This window comes from Microcaecilia unicolor, chromosome 1, assembly GCF_901765095.1.
Source record: "Microcaecilia unicolor chromosome 1, aMicUni1.1, whole genome shotgun sequence".
NCBI lineage: Eukaryota > Metazoa > Chordata > Amphibia > Gymnophiona > Siphonopidae > Microcaecilia > Microcaecilia unicolor.
The window spans coordinates 141,915,766-141,935,834 of NC_044031.1; the positions used below are offsets into that span (position 1 = coordinate 141,915,766).

Below are 20,069 nucleotides of genomic sequence, written 5' to 3' on the forward strand. Positions count from 1 at the left end.
AAGCCCACGTTGCCGCCTTGCATATCTCTTCCAAGGAGACGGATCCGGCCTCTGCCATCGAGGCCGCCTGAGCTCTCGTGGAGTGAGCCTTCAGCTGGATAGGCGGCACCTTCCCCGCGGCCACATAAGCCGCTGCAATGGCTTCCTGGACCCATCTTGCCACTGTAGGCTTAGCAGCCTGCAGACCCTTACGAGGACCTGCAAACAGGACAAACAGATGATCCGATTTCCGGAAATCATTGGTCACTTCCAAGTATCTGATGATGACTCGTCTCACATCCAGATATTCAAGAGCGGAATACTCCTCTGGGTAGTCCTCCCTACGAAAGGAAGGGAGACAGAGCTGCTGATTCACATGGAAGCGAGAACCAATCTTGGGCAGGAAGGAAGGCACTGTGCGAATAGTCACTCCTGCCTCAGTGAACTGCAGAAAAGGCTCTCGACATGAGAGCGCCTGGAGCTCGGAAACTCTTCTGTCTGAAGTGATAGCCACCAAAAAGACTGCTTTCAACGTCAGGTCTTTCAGAGATGCCCTCGACAAGGGTTCCAAAGGCGGCTTCTGCAATGCTCTTAGCACCAGGTTGAGATTCCACGCAGGCACCACTGAGTGCAGAGGAGGGCGCAGGTGATTAACTCCCTTGAGAAAGCGCACCACATCTGGCTGCGAAGCCAGGGAAGCACCCTTCAGGCGGCCCCTGAAGCAAGCCAGAGCCGCTACCTGGACTTTAAGGGAACTGAGCGACAGGCCTTTCTCCAGACCTTCTTGCAGGAACGCCAACACTGAAGAAATTGGAGCAGTGAAGGGAGAAAGTGAGCCTGCTTCACACCATGCTGCAAAGATACGCCAAACCCTGGCGTAAGCAGTAGAAGTAGAGCGCTTCCTCGCTCTCAGCATAGTGGCGATGACCTTGTCTGAGAAGCCCTTCTTCCTCAGACGCTGCCGCTCAACAGCCAGGCCGTAAGACCAAAGGGAGAGGGATCCTCCATCACCACGGGACCCTGATGTAACAGGCCCTGCTCCACTGACAGCCGCAGAGGCTCGTCGACTGAGAGCCTGAACAAGACCGCATACCAGGGACGTCTGGGCCAATCCGGACCCACCAGGATTACCCTGCCGGGATGCTTTGCCACCCGGTCTAGCACCCTGCCCAACATGGGCCAGGGCGGGAACACATAGAGGAGCTCTTGTGTCGGCCACTGTTGGAGAAGAGCATCTACTCCCAGGGATCGAGGGTCCCGTCCTCTGCTGAAAAAGCGCGGCACTTGGCCATTGGCCGATGACGCCATCAGATCTAGGCTCGGCTGGCCCCAGCGCTTCGTGATGTCCAAGAACGCCTGAGCAGATAGTTGCCACTCTCCGGGCTCCAAGGTATGGCGACTGAGAAAGTCCGCCTTGACATTCATGACTCCGGCAATGTGGGCCGCTGAAAGCTGCTCCAGGTTCGCTTCCGCCCACTGGCAAAGACTCATAGCCTCCTTGGCTAGAGGGGCGCTCTGGTACCTCCCTGGCGGTTGATATAGGCCACAGCCGTGGCATTGTCCGACAGGACCCGTACAGGCTTCACACCAGTACCGGGATGAACTCCAATAACACCAACCGAATGGCTCTGAGTTCCAGGAGGTTGATAGACCACTTGCCTCTGCAGGAGACTAGAGCCCCTGCGCTGTCCTTCCCAAGCAGTGGGCTCCCCAGCCCATCAAAGAGGCGTCTGTCGTGACGACAATCCACTCCGGGGTCACCAGAGGCAATCCTGCAGACAACTTGTCTGTCTGCGTCCACCAGCTCAGCGCCTTGCGCACTGCTGGGTCCACGGGAAGGCGCACAGCATAATCCTCCGACATCGGAGTCCAGCGCAGCAGCAGAGATAGCTGTAGTGGTCTCATATGAGCCCTGGCCCAGGGCACTACTTCCATCGTGGCCGACATAGAGCCCAACAGCTGCACGTAGTCCCAAGCCCGAATAGGAGAGGCTACTAGGAACTAGTCCACCTGAGCCTGAAGCTTGACAATCCGATTGTCTGGCAGGAACACTCTGCCCACTTGGGTGTCGAATCGAACTCCCAGATACACCAGGGACTGAGTCGGGCGCAGCTGGCTCTTCTTCCAGTTGATGATCCATCCCAGGGAGCTCAAAAGAGCAACTACCCGGTCCATAGCTTTGCCGCACTCTGCATAAGAGGGGGCTCGGATCAACCAGTCGTCCAGATAAGGATGGACTTGTACTCCTTCCTTTAGCAGGAAGGCCGCTATGACCCCCATTACTTTGGAAAAGGTCCGCGGATCAGTAGCCAACCCGAAAGGGAGGGCTCTGAACTGGAAGTGTCGTCTCAGGACTGTAAAACGCAGAAAGCGTTGGAGAGGAGGCCAGATGGGAATATGCAGGTACGCTTCCTTGATGTCCAAGGAAGCCAAGAACTCTCCTGCCTTCACTGCCGCTATAACAGAGCGGAGAGTCTCCATGCGAAAGTGCCTCACTTTCCAGGCCCGATTGACCCCTTTGAGGTCGAGGATAGGCCGGACAGAACCTCCTTTCTTTGGAACCACAAAGTAAATGGAGTAACGTCCCTTGCCAATCTGATTTTTGGCACCGGAACGACCGCACCCAGGCGGATCAGGTTGTCCAAGGTCTGCTGCACTACCACAGCTTGACCGGAGACTTGCAGGGAGAGAGTACAAACCCGTCTCTTAAGGGTTGGCAGAACTCTAGCTTGTAGCCGTCTCTGATGACTTCCAGCACCCACGCGTCTGAAGTTATAGTGGTCCACTCGCCCAGAAACGAGGACAGCCGTCCTCCAATCTGCACTGGGGCGTGGACCAAGGCCCCGTCATTGGGTACGAGACCCTGGGGGAGGACCGGAGGGAGCACCTCCGGGACGGCGGTCTCTGCGAAAGGAATGCTGCTTGGGGGAGAAATTCCTCTTGAAGGAAGAGGGGCAGAGAACCCGACTTGCCCGGGCGGTATGGAGGTATCGGGACGAGTACTAACCCGAGCCCTGACCTCTGGTAATTTCTTGCCCTTAGACGTGCCGAGATCGGTCACGATTTTGTCCAGCTCGACCCCAAAGAGCAGCTTGCCTTTAAAAGGCAATCTAGCCAGGCGGGATTTAGAGGCGTGGTCAGCAGACCAATGTTTCAGCCAAAGCCACCGCCGCGCAGAGACTGTCTGAGCCATGCCTTTAGCTGAGGCTCTCCAGACATCATACAGCAAGTCTGCCAAATAGGCTAAGCCCGATTCCAGGGCCGGCCAATCAGCCCTCAAGGAATGATCCGAGGGGGAAGCCCGCTGCACCATAGTCCGGCACGCCCTGGCCACATAGGAGCCGCAAACTGAGGCCTGCAAACTTAAAGCAGCTGCCTCCAAGGATGACCTTAAGGCCGCCTCCAATCTTCTGTCTTGGGCGTCCTTTAGGGCCGTGCCACCTTCCACCGGCAACGCCGTTTTCTTAGTCACCGCAGTGATTAAAGAATCCACGGTAGGCCACAGATAGGCCTCACGTTCACTCACAGCCAAAGGATAGAGGCGGGACATAGCCCTAGCCACTTTAAGGCTCGTTTCTGGGACATCCCATTGAGCCGCAATTAAGGTGTGCATGGCATCATGCACGTGGAAGGTTCTAGGCGGGCGCTTCGTCCCCAGCATAATGGCAGAGCCAACAGGGGCTGAGGGAGAGACGTCCTCCGGAGAGGAAATCTTCAAAGTGTCCATGGCCTGTAACAACAGGTTGGGCAAATCCTCTGGGCTAAAAAGCCGCGCTGCAGAGGGGTCATCCGCTCCATCCGAGCGGGGATCTATCTCCTCCAAGGAATCCGCAAAGGATCGTTGGGAGACCTCAGACACGCTGCCCTCATCTACATCGGAGGAGACAAAAGTCCTCCAAGGCCTGGAAATCAACCCGAGGGCGTTTACCTCTGGGAACCTCAACCTCTTTATCAGAAGAGGGAGCAGGGGCAGCGTTTTGCATGAGGAAAGCCTGATGCAGCAGCAAAACAAACTCGGGGGAGAAACCCCCCAGACTGTGCACTTCCGCAGCCTGGGCAACAGCCCTAGACGCACTCTCAACCGGCGCTCGCAATAGCGGGGGAGAGACATGCTGCGCATCCAAAATGGCGTCCGGCGCGAAACTCCGTGAAGGAGCCGCGCGGGAAGAACGGCGCTTAAATTTAGCCGCTTTTGTGCCGTCGCCCAAATTAAGGGCGTTCATGGCATTAATGTCTCCAACCTCAAGGGCGGCCCCGAAGAAGCCGTCCGAGCCGCGTGGCCGGCCAAGATGGCGGAGGCAAGGAGCGGGGGATGGGCGTTTATGGCGGGAAAAAAACGCCACGCCGGAGGAACGACCGGGACATTCATCGGTCACTAAACTATCACCCATCAAGGGCGAATCAGGTTGTAAAACCCCCGCATCCCCTCTAGAAGCGCTCCAGCGATCCGGGGAGCGACCCTTTGCGCCCTCGCCCTCCGACGCCATTGCCACGAGGAGAAGAATCGGGGAACCCCCTGCCCGCTATAAAAGGTAAAATTACCTGCTTGCCGCTCCGAGCTGTAACGAACTGGTGTCCCAGTGAGTAGCTGCAATGAACGTTTAAAGAAACGTCGAATTAAACGCCTTTAAAGACGTTTAAAAATATTTTTTTTTTTTTTTTTTTAAACGGAGCCAGCGGGAGGGGGGAGAAAAGGAGGGACCTGGCACCACCAGGTTTGCACTTGCTCAAAAGAGCCCTCAACCCCAGGCCTCAACAAAACCTAAGGATTAGGCTTGGAGGCCTAGCCAGAGCTGCTGCTGTGTGTGACCACCACCTGCTGAGATAGAGAACATACTGAGGAGTTTCCGGCAGCACATGACCACATATAGGGAGGCAAAAGTTTGCTCTCTATCTCCACCTGCTGGTAGATGGACACAACCCACCAGTCTATGGATTGATCAGCTAGATGATATGGAAGTATCTATTTAGCAAATTGGCTTTTTCGTCATCATTATCTACATAGCGGTTCACTTTATCTTTTAGTCTCACAATTCCCTTTTTAGTTATTCTTCTTTCACTAATATACCTGAAGAAATTTTTGTCGCCCCCTCCTTACATTTCTAGCCATTTGTTCTTCCGCTTGCGCCTTCGCCAGACGTACCTCTCTCTTGGCTTCTTTCAGTTTCATCCGATACTCCTCCCCGTGTTCCTCTTCTTGAGATTTTCTATTTTTCTGGAACGCTAACTCTTTAGCCTTTATTTTCTCAGCCACTTGCTTGGAGAACCATATCGGTTTCCTTTTTCTCTTGCTTTTATTTACTCTCCTTACATAAAGGTTTGTGGCCCTATTTATTACTTCTTTCAGCCTGGACCACTGCCCTTCCACTTCATGTTCGTCCTCCCAGCCCATCATCTCCTTCCTCAGGTATTCCCCCATTTTACTAAAGTCAGCACGCTTGAAATCCAGGACTTTGAGTTTAGAGTGGCCGCCCTCCACTTCAGCCGTTATATCAAACCAAACCGTTTGATGGTCACTGCTTCCCAGGTGTGCACCCACTCGGACATTTGACACACTATCCCCATTTGTGAGCACCAGATCCAGCATCGCTCCCTCCCTCGTGGGTTCCGTCACCATCTGTCTGAGCAGAGCACTTTGGAAAGCATCCACGATCTCTCTACTTCTTTCCGATTTGGCAGACGGAACCTTCCAATCTACATCCGGCAGATTGAAATCTCCCCTCAACAGAACCTCTTTTTTCTTTCCTAATTTTTGAATATCTGCGATCAGATCTTTATCTAGTTTCTCTAATTGTGTAGCACTAATGGAAAAGCATTGCCAGTTCCACCCAATTTGCACCAGTTTAGTGGAACAGCAGATGCACTTCATGTTCCTATATCCCTCTTTACTGAAGGTTTTTTCTCAAGGTTGCTGGCATTCATTTGATATGCGACCCAAGTGCATGACCCTACATTTTTTAGCATTAAATCTCAGTTGCCAAATATCGGTTCATTCCTCCAGCTTCGCTAGGTCCTTCCTCATGTCATTCACACCCTCCAGGGTGTCCACCCATTTTATTTATTTATCGCCTTTTTGAAGGAATTCACTCAAGGCGGTGTACAGTAAGATTAGATCAAACATGAACAGGAGGCAATTAGAGCACTAAAAATATTCGAACAACAATATAAAGTATGGCATGGTATACTACTTGCAATGACAACACAATGAGGCATATTTTCAAAGCACTTAGCTTTCCAAAGTTCCATAGGTTTCTATGGAACTTTGGAAGGCTAAGTGCTTTGAAAATATGCCTCAAAATGTACTAGAACATTATAATTGGTAGTAAAAGGTAAGGCAGAGTTGTAACATAGATCACTAAGAAACTAGGAAGAGTTAGAAAGTAAGGTGAATGATTTGAAGAAAGTTGCACTTGAGGTCAGAGAGATGGTTAAATATTATCTCAGCTAGGGTAGGAGTGGATAAACATGTCCCGCTGCAGTATGTGCAGCCCGCGTCAATCCTTGTATGTGTGAGTGAGACTAACAAGTTAGTTACTTATTCCATTAAAGGCTTGGTTGAAGAGCCAAGCTTTCACCTGCTTCCTGAAGTAGAGGTAGAGTCTTGTGTTAAGAGGAGCCTTTCAGGCAATGCATTCCAGAGTATGGGGGCTACTCCAGAGAAGGCTCACTTGCAGGTATCGCATCGTGTAATGTCTTTTGGAGAGGGTGTAGTTAATGAAAGTCCTTGGGAGAACTTTAGTGTCCTTGGCGGTGTGTGGAGGATCATCCTACTCTTCAGATACTCGGGGCCATTTCCTTTCAGGGCCTTGAAGATCAGACACAGTTTTTTAAATTTAGCCCTGTATTGTACTGGTAGCCAATTAAGTTTTTGCAAAAATGGTGTGATGTGGTCACGTCGCTTGCAACCTTCTATGAGTCTTGCTGCTGCATTCTGAATCAACTGGAGCTGGTGCAGGCCCTTTGTAGTCAGACCAGCAGAGTTTAGTACCATCTGCAAAGAGACAAACCTTACCAGACAGCCCTTCCACAATATCACTCACAAAGATGTTAAAAAGAGCCGGCCCAAGGTCTAATCCCTGCGGTACTCCACTGACAACATCCCTTTCTTCAGAGCAAGCTCCATTTACCACTACCCTCTGTCTCCTTCCATTCAACCAATTTTTAACCCAATTAGTTACTCTAGATCCCATACCAAGGGCATTCAATTTATTTATCAGTCGCCTGTGCGGAACCGTGTCAAAGGCTTTGCTGAAATCCAAGTATACAACATCAAGCGCCCCTCCCACGTCCAACTGTTTAGTCACCACATCGAAGAAGTCAGTCAGATTCATCCGACACGGCCTGCTCTTTCTGGTTTGGCTTCCTCACTTGACACTCTTCAGAAGCCTATGCTGGTGACATTGGAGAGTCTTTGGATTACCATGGAGGTTTGTGTTTCTTTTATTGATGTATCCACTTTTTCCTCACTTAAAATTCAAGAAACTGAAGCTAAAATTGTTTCCCAGACTTCTAAGGTAGAAGATTTGGAAACATCAGTTGTTGAAGTACTACTACTACTTATAATTTCTAAAGAGCTACTAGACGTACACAGCGCTGTACACTTGAACATGAAGAGACAGACCCTGCTTGACAGTGCTTACAATCTAATTAGGACAGACAAACAGGACAAACAAGAGATAAGGGAATATTAAAGTGAGGATGATAAAATAAGGGTTCTGAACAAGTGAATAAGGGTTAGGAGTTAAAAGCAGCATCAAAAAGGTGGGCTTTTAGCTTAGATTTGAAGATGGCCAGAGATGGAGCTTGACATACCAGCTCAGGAAGTCTATTCCAGGCATATGGTGCAGCAAGATAAAAGGAACGGAGTCTGGAGTTAGCAACGGAGGAGAAGGGTGGAGGGTGAAGTAAAATCTCTATATTCTAATACTACTTAAGATAATGCTATACTTATGAAAAAGATTGAGAACCTGGAGATTAATAATAGGAATCTCAATTTGAGATTCTTAAATTTTCCTCAACCACATTTCACCTCAGCAAAGGATTTCTTTGTTAAATTTGTAAGAGTTAGGTTATCCAGGAAACACTTCCCCACCTTTGCAGAAGAACTATTATTTAACAGCTGTGACCTATTTGGACCGCAAATGGATTTATCAGCTATTTTGGAATCTTCACAAGAGAAGAAAAATAAAATCTAGATCCAAACTTTTAGTGTCTTTTGTGTTTCTTCAGGATAAAGAAACTACTATATATTAAGACTTTATTATTGTACTAAGGACGCTAATTTCTTAGGGGGAAGTAAAGGTTTTTCCTGATGTTTTTAAATGTATTCAAGTTAGAAGGAAAACATTTCTTCAACTAAGCAGCTTATTTCTATTGGTGAAAGTTACTAATTGAGATTTTCATGTAAATGAGTAATTTTGTTAACAAAAAAATCATATCAACTCTTTCTAAAAGAAATAAGAAGCTGGATAGTACTTAATCAAATCAGGAACACAAGGTGGAGTACAATCAAAAACGTTTGGAAGGGAAAAAGCCTCAGCTCCCACCTCCACCTTATATATTTGCTTTATAGGTGTCACTCTTCACAGGCATAAAAAGCCCTTCCAAAAATCGACTGAATTTCCATTTGTCTTCAATTTTGATGTAACCAGAAAATGTGACTAAGAGAAAAAGAAAAAAAAAAAACAAAAAAAAAAGCAAACTTGGCTTAAGTGAAAGGTACAACTATGGCCAAAGTTTTGCTGGAACTGCTGTATCAAGACGTGATCCCCAATATCAGCATTAACCTGCACCTATTTCTCATCCAGAATGTTTGGTATAGTTTCTATGACGCATAAAGATACTTACCTGTAGCAGGTATTCTCCGAGGACAGCAGGCCTTATATGCTCACATGTGGATAACTCGACCAGTGTTGGCCAGTTTGGACAGTTCCAGCGTTTACGATTTTTCAATGAGATGCGAGCAGCAAGGTATACATCATATGTGTTTTGCAGAGGGTAGCTAAGAATTCCATACATCCAATAGAAGACTCCTGAGAAAGGTCTTTTTTGGCCAACGCATGGATCATGTCAAATCTCAAATGTTAAAATAAAGCAACCATACATTCAACATTGTCTACTGTTCAATCATTTGTCACTCTCACTATGTTTGACTTGTTTGTGTGACTGCAAGGGTTGCTGTTCTTCTGTTTCTTTGCGGTAAACCCTAGCAACTAGGCTCACTGAAAACAATCAACACTGGTCAATTGGGCCTTGCAACGGCAAGAAAAGAACACAGATCAACCTGAAACTATATACAAACTGAGTGAGAGTGCAGTCTAGAACAGATTAAAACAGACCTAGGAGGGAGTTGGATTCTAGACCCCAAACAGATTCCGCAGTACTGTTTGTCTAAACCGACTGTCACGTTGGGTATCCTGCTCAAGGCAGTAGTGAGGTATGAATATGTAGACTGAAGACCACATTGCAGCCTTGCAAATTTCTTCAATGGAGGCTGACTGCAAATGGGCTACTGATGCAACCGTGTCTCTGACATTGTAAGCCTTGAAATGACCTTCCAGGGTCAGCCCAGTCTGGGCATAAGAGAAAGAAATGCATTCTACCAGCCAATTAGAGATTGTGCTTTTCCCCGATGCTTACCCCCATCCTGTTGTGATCAAAAGAAACAAAAAGTTGGATGGACTGTCTATAAGCCCAGTCCCCTCCATGTAATAGGCCAATGCTCGCTTGCAGTTCAAGGTAAGCAAGGCTCTCTGACCAGGATGAGAATGAGGTAGGAGAAAGAATGTTGGCAAGACAATCGACTCGTTCAGATGGAATTCCAACATAATCTTAGGTAGGAACTTAGGGTGCGTGCGGAGGACTATTCTGTTGTGATGAAACCTAATATAAGGTGCATCCACTACTAAGGCCTGAAGCTCACTGACCCTGCGAGCTGAAGTAACAGTCACAAAAAAATGACATTCCAGGTCAAGTACTTCAGATAACAAGAATCCAGTGGCTCAAAAGGAGCTTTCATCAGCTAGGTGAGAATGATGTTGAGGTCCCATGACACAAGTGGAGGTTTGACAGGGGGCTTTGACAAAAGCAAGCCTCTCATGAAGCAAACAAGAGACTGTCCAGAGACGGGCTTACACATTGATAAGCACTAATCGCACCAAGGTGAACCCTTAGGGAGTTGGTTTTAAGGCCAGACTAAGAAAGCTGTAGAAGGTATTCAAGCAGGGTCTGTGTAGGGCAGGAAATAGGATCTAGGGCCTTGCCCTCACACCAGGCGGCAAACTTCCTCCACTTAAGAGTATCATCTCTTAGTGGAACCTTTCCTGGAAGCCAGGAAGACCCGGGAGAGACCCTCTGACAGACCCAATTAAGCAAATTCTAGGCTCTCAATATCCAAGTTGTGAGGGCCAGAGACTGAATGCTGGAATGCAGAAGAGATTCCTCGTTCTGCATGATTGCATAATGAGGGTCGGAAAACACTCGCTCTCTACAGTTCTTCGGAGGATAACTCCAGAAAAAGAGGAAACTAGATCTGCTGAGGCCAGTAAGAGGCTATCAGAATCATGGTCCTGCAGTCTTGCTTGAGTTTCAGAAAAATCTTCCCCATGAGAGACCTGTACCCCAATGAAGGAGGAAGTCATCAGACACTAGTCTGTCGTGGGCCTGAAGCCTGGAACAGAACTGAGGGACTCTGATTCACGTGAGTGGCAAAGAGATCCACCGATGGGGTGTCCCAAGTTCGGAAGATCTCTAGGGCAATGCCTATGTTAAGAGACCACTCGTGCAGTTACATAATCCTGCTCAGTCTGTCGGCCAGGATGTTGTTTTTGCCGCCAGATAAGTGGCTCGAAGGAACATGCCATGCTGGCGAGCCCAACGCCACATCTGGACAGCCTTCTGACACAGAATACGTGATCCGGTGCCCCCCTGCTTGTTGGTGTAATACATGGCAACCTGATTGTTCATTTGAATGAGTACAATTTGGTAAGACAGACAATCTCTGAAAGCATTTAGAGCATTCCAGATCACTTGAAGCTCCAGGAGATTGATCTGGAGATCCGCTTCCTGGGCAGACCAAGGAACTTGAGCATGAAGCCCATCTACATGACTAGAATGTCTGCTCTCAACCATGAGAGGAAGGCTTGAACCTTCTGCATATCGAGCAGGGCTCCAATGAATTCCAATTTCTGGGCAGGGCAAAGGTGGGATTTGGGGTAGTTTAAAATGCACTCTAGTAGCTCGAGCACCCACATAGTCCTCTGCACGGACTCCCGAGCACTGTCCTCTGACGTACTCTTCACCAGCCAATCGTCCAGGTAAGGAAACACATGGACATAAACTAAAGAAAAGGAGAGAGAGAGGTGATATGATACAGACATTTAAGTACTTGGAAGGTATTAATATACAAATAAACCTCTTCTAGAGATGTAGTGGTGGTAGAACTAGAGGAAATGAATTGAAGTTTCAGGGAGGTAGGGTTAGGAGTAATGTTAGGAAATTCTTGGGTAGTGGACACCTGGAACGCTCTTCTTAAAGAGGTGGCAGAGTCAAAAATGGTGAGTGAACTCAAAATTGTGTGGGATAGACACCAGGGATACCTAAATAGAAAGAGGATAGAAATGCAACCTGGCTGTTGAGGTGTTATATTAAGCAAGAGTAGTGGGAACTAAAACTGAAGCTGGAGAGACTTCTATGATCTGTGTCCCACAACTGGTAAAGACTGAAGAAGATCTGGCATCCCCAGCATAGGGGGAACCAAGGCCAATGTTGGACAGACTTTTACGGTCTGTGTCCCGCAAATGGCAAAAGACTGTAGAAGGAGAAATTAAGGCTTACCTGATAATTTTCTTTCCATTAGTTCTTCACACTATTCCGGGACGTGTGGGTAGTTATGTCCATCGACCAGCAGGTGGAGATAGAAAACTCAGAACTGAGCTGTCTAATATATACTCAGCCAGCCAGCCCAGTTCTCCAGTATTTACCTAAACAAACAGAAGGAATAACATCCAAAACCTCTACAACAACTTTACACCAAACAACCAGACTCCTGGAAGGTCCCCGGAGTCCTTAGAAATAGGCAAAAGAGCGACAGCTCATGCATAAACTGTAAAGCCTGTCGCCGAAATAGGTCCAAGGGGCTCCTGGAATAACTAATGGAAAGAAAATTTATTATTTATTTGTTGCATTTGTATCCCACATTTTCCCACCTATTTGCAGGCTCAATGTGGCTTACATAGTACTGGAGAGGCGTAAATTATTAGGTAAGCCCTAATTTCTCCTTTCATTATGTTATTCCCCACTATTTCAGGATGTATGGGATATTCAAAAGCAATCCCTAAACAGGATGAGACCCCAGCTCCGCCACCTGGAGAACCGCCGCCCCGCCTGCCCCTGCTGAATGGCCACAATATCCACTGAAAAGCCCAGCAAACACATGCAGCAACAACCATGTCGCTACTCTGCCAAAAGCCGCCAGGCCAACAAGGTGGATACCACCCAGGATGCCGCCATCTGGCACGTAGACAGCTGAAATAAGCGTCCCTACCAACCAAGAGGCAAAGGTGACCAAGGACGCCATAAGACTCAAACTCTGTCACCCCAAAAAGGGCTGAACAGACAAACCAAACCTTAGAAGGAAGGAGAAGCCTCAAGGCAGAACAAACAACTCCGACAACAACCAAGAAGCCTCAGGGAGGTGAAACGCACCATCCCAGTGAAACGCCAGATGACACGCTGACCAACTGACTTGGAACACTGAAACCAACCAAGGCAGAAAGGGAGGGACGGACCAAACAGAGACCCCAGCCCAGTGGTGTGCTGGTAAATTTTTAACAACAGGCTCTCTTCCCGCCCTGCAATTTAGGGGAGGGGCTTGCAGGGGAGGGCGCAGAGGTGGACTGCGGGGGGGGGGGGGGGGGGGGGGGGTAATGCATTACTCTCTCTCTCTCTCCTTCCTCCCTCATCTCAGAACTCCCATTAAACAACAATAATCTAGTCTAGCTGCTATGTAAAAATAAACAGAAGTGAAAGGTGGATTCTGGAAATTCGTGGTTGCACCAATAAATGATCATTTCAGTTGACCTACTAATTTCCCTGGTTCACCCAGGCTGTATAATTACTGCCCTCCCTGCAAGCTGCTCCTTCTCTGGTGCTGGCCTTTATCAATTTTCTTGACTGTATCCCTTTAAATATTCAGGTTAAAGCACCAGATAAGCTCTACGTTTCCTGCTCGTCTTTACTAAGTACTAGCTAAAGATGCAGCCTTTTAAATTGGACTCACTACATAAAAACCAAAAGAAAATACAAAAATAAAGGTTAAAAGATAGCACCTTATATGTACTTTCGACTCGTTTCAAGAGAATTAACACCGTAACCAAGCAACTTTATCTCCCCGTCTGGCCCTGCAGTCCAGAATTTGTTTCTTAGTTTTTGTTTGTTTTAGTCTTTCCGTATGGTCTGCAAGCTGGAAAAAGTGCTTGGTGCCGGCGTTCCCCTCCCCTAGTTTCCCTGCCTCTGTAGCTCCAGGGGGTGGAATGAAAGATTTGCAAGTGGGACATGCTGTTCTCGCTGCAGCAGCGGCAGAGGTCAGCTGTGTTGCTCCTGCTTGCTGAGTTCAGTTTCCTTTCCCCGGAAAGAAGAGGCAGAGAGGCTGATAGGACTTTCTTTCCCGGGGTTCGCCGCTTTGCCTCTGCTGCTGGAGCTCTTTGGCTGTGCTGCAGTGCGACTACTGAGCTGTCACCTGCGGGGTTGGGTCGTGGGCATGTCCTGGAGTACCGGGAAGCAGCGGCCCACCCGTCCTGCTCCAACTGCAGCTTGATGCGAACATTTGCTGACGCTCCTTCAGCCAATCCTGGGGCTTTTCTTCAGCCTGTCCCGGGGGCGGGACAGGCTGAAGAAAAGTCCCCAGGATTGGCTGAAGCAACCTGCTTTTTCTGACTGTGCCTGCCGGCCGGCACCACTGAAAAAAAAAAACGCTGCAAGAAGCGGAGCTGCATCGGGTAGGGGGGAGATGTTGAGACATGCTGAGCAAGCCACAGGGAAGGAGGACATCAAGAAGAGGCACGACAAGCCTAAATTTTGGGAGCCGGTTGTTAAAGTAGCTGCTTTAACAACCGGCTCTCAAAATTCTTAAAAAACTAACAAACGGCTCTTGCGAGCCGGCTCCAGCACACCACTGCCCCAGCCTCTGGCAATGGAAGAACAGGCCCTAGTACTACCGCACCCGGAACTCCACACTCCAGATCACTGAGGTAAGAGACATCAGAAACACCTTCTGCAACATGTGAACCACTGCGCTGGCCTTCTGGAGAGGGCCAAATGACAGATGCGGCAGAGTCCGCAACACAAGGTACAGAAACCATAACGAAGACGAAGCCTGAAAGGGGTTCTGAAGGTGATCCACCCCTTTCCAGAAGGGTCCTGCTCCATATGGAAAGTCCAGGAAGAATGCCACAGCCGGCCCCAAGAACAAGACAAGGGAGCCACTGGACTAGCAAAGAATCCAAGGCCACACCAAGATCAGAGTGAAAGAAGAGAAACAAACTCTGCTCCACGCACCAGCCCTCAAATGTAGGCCATATCCGGGCATATGCAAAGGGAGCTGAGTGCTTATGGACAGCCTACCATTGGAAAAAAGAAAGACCACATCGGGAAGAAAACCACAAGAGGCTGAAGCCCTTGGGCGACTACTACAGCCCCAGAGGACTGCATAGACAGACTAGGAGAAGGCACAAAGTGCAGTGGCCTGAAAATGGGAGGAGGGGGCAAGGGGCCGACTTAAGGACCCAAATGGGACCCGCAGCCCAAACCTCCAGGAATGCCGACAGCCCCCAAGGAACCCAAAGTGCCAGACAGAGCCAAGCGGCCTAGCTCGCACAGCTATCTTGAGGTTTTTTTTTTAACCTGAAGAACTAGTGGCACGCCAGCCTTCCAAGGTGCATCCAGGATCTACCTCAGCTTAAATCAAAGGAAGGAGGCCACCACCGGGACTGACCCTAGCATTGACTCAGCACTGCCAAAGGCAGGGGAGCTGCAGCCTAAGGAAGGAGCAGCTGCTCAATTGTACACCCAGGCCAGGAGCAAACAGAGATACGCTAGATAGAAGCCACACCCAGCCTCCTCGGACATCAGGAGAACTCCCCCCCTCCCCCCCCCCCCCCCCCCCCCCCACTGGCGCCCCAGCACCTGTGCTGCATTGCTGCTTCCTTTTGGGAAATTTTTTTTAAACAAAAAAAGCCATCCTACTGTGAAGGGGAGTCTAGAGAAGACATCGCCGTACCGCCAATCACCCCACAGGCGGGAACTGCTGAACCCTGATAGCAAACACCAAGCGAGAAGACATCACGCCTTTTTTTTTTTCAAACCGCTGAAATCAGCTCCGAGCACTCCTCCACTATGGTTCCAAGGCAGGGCACACCACCCCCCAGCCTGCTCTCACCCCTGAGACACCTCTCACCTCACAGACCCCCGGACTGGGGGCCATCCCAGAGCTGCACAGGAATACAGTTCTGCACTCCCTGCTCCATGTCCCAGGAAGCTGCTGTGATGGAGAGCCCTATTTCCTTTTTTTTTTGTTTGGTACCGCTTTAAAGTTGTCAGGCAGCACTAGAGAGCAGAAAGGAAAGCAGAGTGGGCAGGGTTTCAGCAGGGACCAGAGACAGGGATCTGGCACCACCACATATGACTCCCACTAGACCTTCACCCGCCAAGCTCGACTGGGAGACCAGTTGACCAACTGGGCCAGGAGCAGGGCTTCTGAACCAGGAGCAGAAAAGCATGTATATCCATCCACCTGCTGGAGATAGAAAATTCTGGAGAACTGGGCTGGCTGGCTGAGTAGATATGGAACAGCTCAGTTCTGAGTTTTCTATCTCCACCTACTGGTCAATGGACATTACCCACATGTCCTGGAATACTGGGAAGTAAAGTAATGGAATAGTGGTTAGATTACATTAGACTTGTATCCCACTACCACCTTTCAGTTCTAAGCAGGTCACAAGGACTAAGAGACCAGAACAAACCTCTAGGAATTACATAAACCAAATAATAAAACAAGCATCTGAAAAATTACGTGACCCAAATAGAAAGATAGTTAAAAAACAATCCTCTAATAAATATTATTTTAAATAAACATGTTTTAGCCTTTTTCTAAAAGAAAGATATGATTGAGAAAATGAAAAAATTCCAACAAAATCCTTCCAGTCTAGCTGCTTGGAATGCCAACAAATCCTCAAACAGCATTAACCGTTTCTTACCCTTAGATGAAGGGAAGGGAAAAAAAACTGGCATTACCAAATCTTCTGGCTCTGGAGTGAGCAAGAAAACAAAAATGAGAAAAAAAGTATTACAGGCCACGTAACACTTAAAAAAAAAAAGCCAGTTTAAAAGTGACTCTGGCTTCTATCGGTAACAAATGTAACTTGACATACAATGACAAAATGCTCTCGTATTTGGATAATCCAAATATTAGGCGTACGGCCGTGTTCTGAATGGTCTGAAGTCTCTTCAGCAGCCCCTTCGCACAACCTAAATACACTAAATTTCAGTAGTCAGGATAATACAAGAGCATGTAATAAGCGCTCAAATTGATTTGTTTCAAAATATTTCCGAATACTGCACAACTTTCTCATGAAAAAAAAGCATTTCTTAACTAGAGTGTTTATCTGTGCTTCCGCGGAAATAACACTGTCAACCTGAATGCCCAAGATTTTAATGACTTTAGAAAGGCAAAATTGATTAACAGTAATAGTTTTAGGAATGTGCTCTGGTTTAGTATTAAAAACACAAAATTTTAGTTTAGAGTGTTAGGTTTTAACTTATGATAACGAATCCATTCTCCAATAGATCAATACAAGAATAAATTCTAGAGAGACTGACGTTAATAACTGAGTGGAGTGGGATCAACAACGAGATATCATCAGCATAGATATAATGAAGGAAACCATTTCTTTCTGAGAACCAAGAGATCATAAAAATACTTTGAACAGTACAGGGGAGAGCATGGACTATTGGGAAGATAAACCGCCGTTCCATTTAACCCTGTATGATCTTTTAGTTAGGAAACAAACCAATTTAGGACATTTCCCGTAATTCCTATATCCTGTACTGTAAGAGGAGGGTATGATCTACCAAATCAAAAGCTGATAAGTCGAACTAGAGAAATGAAGCACTTTTCCCTTTACTCAAAAGTATTCTTAAATGATCCAAAAGGGAACTTACTACTGCTCCAGTGCTGAAAAGAACACAAAATCCTGACTGGGAAATGTGAAGAACAATGTACAAATCTAAAGGTAATGTCACCAAACCTTCTATCAACTTGGTAAAAAATGGAATCGAGGCCACAGGCCTATAGTTGGACACCTGAGTTCTGGGTTGTTTTAAATCCTTTAGGACAGGAGTTATAATTGCGGATTATGGAGGCACCCCAGTCAGTCAGTTTTTCAGGATATCCACAATGAATATTCATGGGAGAGATTTACATGAATGGAGGCGGTGCATGGAAATCTCTCTCATGAATATTCATTGTGGATATCCTGAAAACCTGACTGGCTGGGGTGCCCCCAGGATCAGGTTTGGGAATCACTGCTATAGAAGATTCATCAAATCCAGCACGGGGGTACTGAGGCTGATGCCGGACAGACTTCTATACAGTTGTGTCCCACAAATGGCAAAAAGACAGGTGAAGTTTCGACAACTCCAGTGATGTAGATCACTTTATTGTCATGTGCTGCAAATGAGGGTGCTATGCAGCTCAGGAGAGAGGGGGAGACATTTTGACTAGTAAGTTGAATACTGTCAGCAATACTGGGGATGATATATGTTATAACCAAAATTTCCATCATGTTTGGCTGCCTATATGGTTGGCACGGTGAAGACTTGACAACCACTGTTTAAGCATGGATGGCTGAGGCACACATGGAATGGCAGGCTTGGCTCTAGCCAGCTTGTTGGATAGACTGGATGGACTGTGCAAGTTTTTATCTGCCATCAATTACTAAAAAGTGTTTAAAAGTTAAACCACCTAAGCTGTATCTCCACAAATTAATGTGACAAAGCCCTCCCAAAACCAAATAATCTGTGACCAAACCAGTACCCACACTTTTACAGCTCTACGTGTGACGAAAAGAATGGATTACAACCTACTATACCTTTGCTGAGATGAAAAACAGAGGGCTTTTCCAGTAGCCTGCATCATTTTCCCAGCTCTGGTCTTATCTTGAGAACCTTGTGATCGAAGGAATTTTCCTAGCTCATTTTCGTCCTGAGACAAAACTGAGAAAAAGCAAAGTTACTCACCTGTAGCAGATGTTCTCCAAGGACAGCAGGCCAAGTATTCTCACATGTGAGTGGTGTTATTATGGTAGCCACTTCAGTTGTAAGGGGGTTAGAAAAATTTAAAACAAATCAATAAATAAATCATCTGACAGAGACCGGTTCAGATGCTGAGTAGCGTATAGATGTTTCATAAAAATTCTAGTAGCGTCCCACCGTTCATATGTGGGTGTCTTCCTGTCCAATATGTGAGCATGGGTCCCTCAGTCAAGTAATATAGCTAAAGGAATACAATTCCTAGGGGAGGTGGGAGGGTCTGTGAGAATACCTGGTCTACTGTCCTGTCAGAACATCTGCTACAGGTGAGTAACTTCGCCTTCTCCAAGGACAAGTAGACCCAGTGGTATTCTCACATTTGGGAATCTCTAGCTATCTGGCTCACCGAAAACAATGATGAGACTCGAAATGTTGCCTCCAAATCAATTAACCTAAAACCATATACATACTAACTGTAAATGTGCAGCCTGGAACATAAGAAAACTGGGTCTTGGAGGATGGAGTTCGATTCTAGACACCAAATGGATTATGTGTGACTGAACGAGTTGTCATGTTGGATATCCTACTCAAAACTACTGTGACATTCCTAAAAAGAGGAAAGGAGAATGGAAACATCAGATATACATCACTGGCAAGGCTATCAGATCTCCTATAGCACAAAGCTATGTCAAGTCTTTGAGTCTACTGTATGTTATCAATCATTTGCATCCATGGTCCAAAATCCTCTATAAAACAAACAATAACTTTTTTCTAATTGTCATTTGTTCTCATTTTTGTACTACTTCATCAAACAAAATAATCGTTAAATGTAAAATATATAAAAAATTCTATCTCAAATTCACACTGAAAAAGTATAAGGGCCTGACAAGATACTTTCTGCACTACAACTGCACTCCAGCTGCTTACCAGCCAACTGGCGAAGCTCAGTGGCCTGCTCCAGAGGGAACGAGACTAAGCATACTGCATAGCAAAGACTACAAATAGATGCTTGTGTAGAGCTGGTAGGACTGGATGCGGGCAATAAGCATAGAGGCCTGATAAACTTTCCTCCCAAACAAGTCTAGTGTCCAAGCCTCTCTACCTGGGGAAGCTAAAGCACAAGTTCTGGAACTCCTAGCTCATTTGAGGGCAGACTTGACTACCAAAGTGTGGTGAGGTAACTGAGCCCTCTCGATACAGTACTGCATATCCACCATCTTAGGTGCAACCTGCACTGAGAGCAGAGATTCCGAGTTCTTCATCAGTGCACCTTCAAGGATAGACTGCAATGAAACCGTGATCCTTTCCTTAGGAGGCAACTCTGGCCTGGGTTCCTCCTCCGTCTCCAACTTAAATGGGATGGCCGAAGCCATCTCTTTCACAAAACCTAAGGAAAAAGAGACCCTTAGGTGGAGATATACATCTCTCCTGAGGTAGGGAGGGATCAGAAGGGACCCCATAAGATTCTTCCTCCAAGAAACGACGAGGGTCCTCTTCCGAGTTCCATGAGCGGTCCCAATCAGACTCCTCAAAGTACTCAGATTGAACAGGACAAGTCTGCCTGCCCCAGCTCAGTGGGACCATGCCCATGCCCCAAAGGGTGCCGGGGTACAGACCCATCCTCACACTCTGGGGAAGCTTCCTCCTCCAATGTCAAGAACGATACTGCATGGGTCGACGCAGACATCTATCAGGGTGCCGAAGACTGCTCCACAGGCAAGGTAGGAGTCTCAGGAAGAAGCTGGGGCTGAGCTGCAGCTGGCATAAGCTCCCTCTATACCTAA

General features: G+C 47.4%; 1 protein-coding gene across 2 annotated transcripts in view; it reads right to left on the reverse strand.

Annotated features, from left to right (window-relative positions):
• ICA1 (islet cell autoantigen 1) overlaps positions 1–20,069 on the reverse strand; it is a 216,271-nt gene that overhangs the window by 160,768 nt on the left and 35,434 nt on the right. For both annotated transcript variants that reach the window (XM_030201026.1, XM_030201035.1), the window contains exon 5: positions 18,126–18,249. In XM_030201026.1, the coding sequence (XP_030056886.1) occupies positions 18,126–18,249 (124 nt within the window). The remainder of the gene's footprint in view (positions 1–18,125; positions 18,250–20,069) is intronic.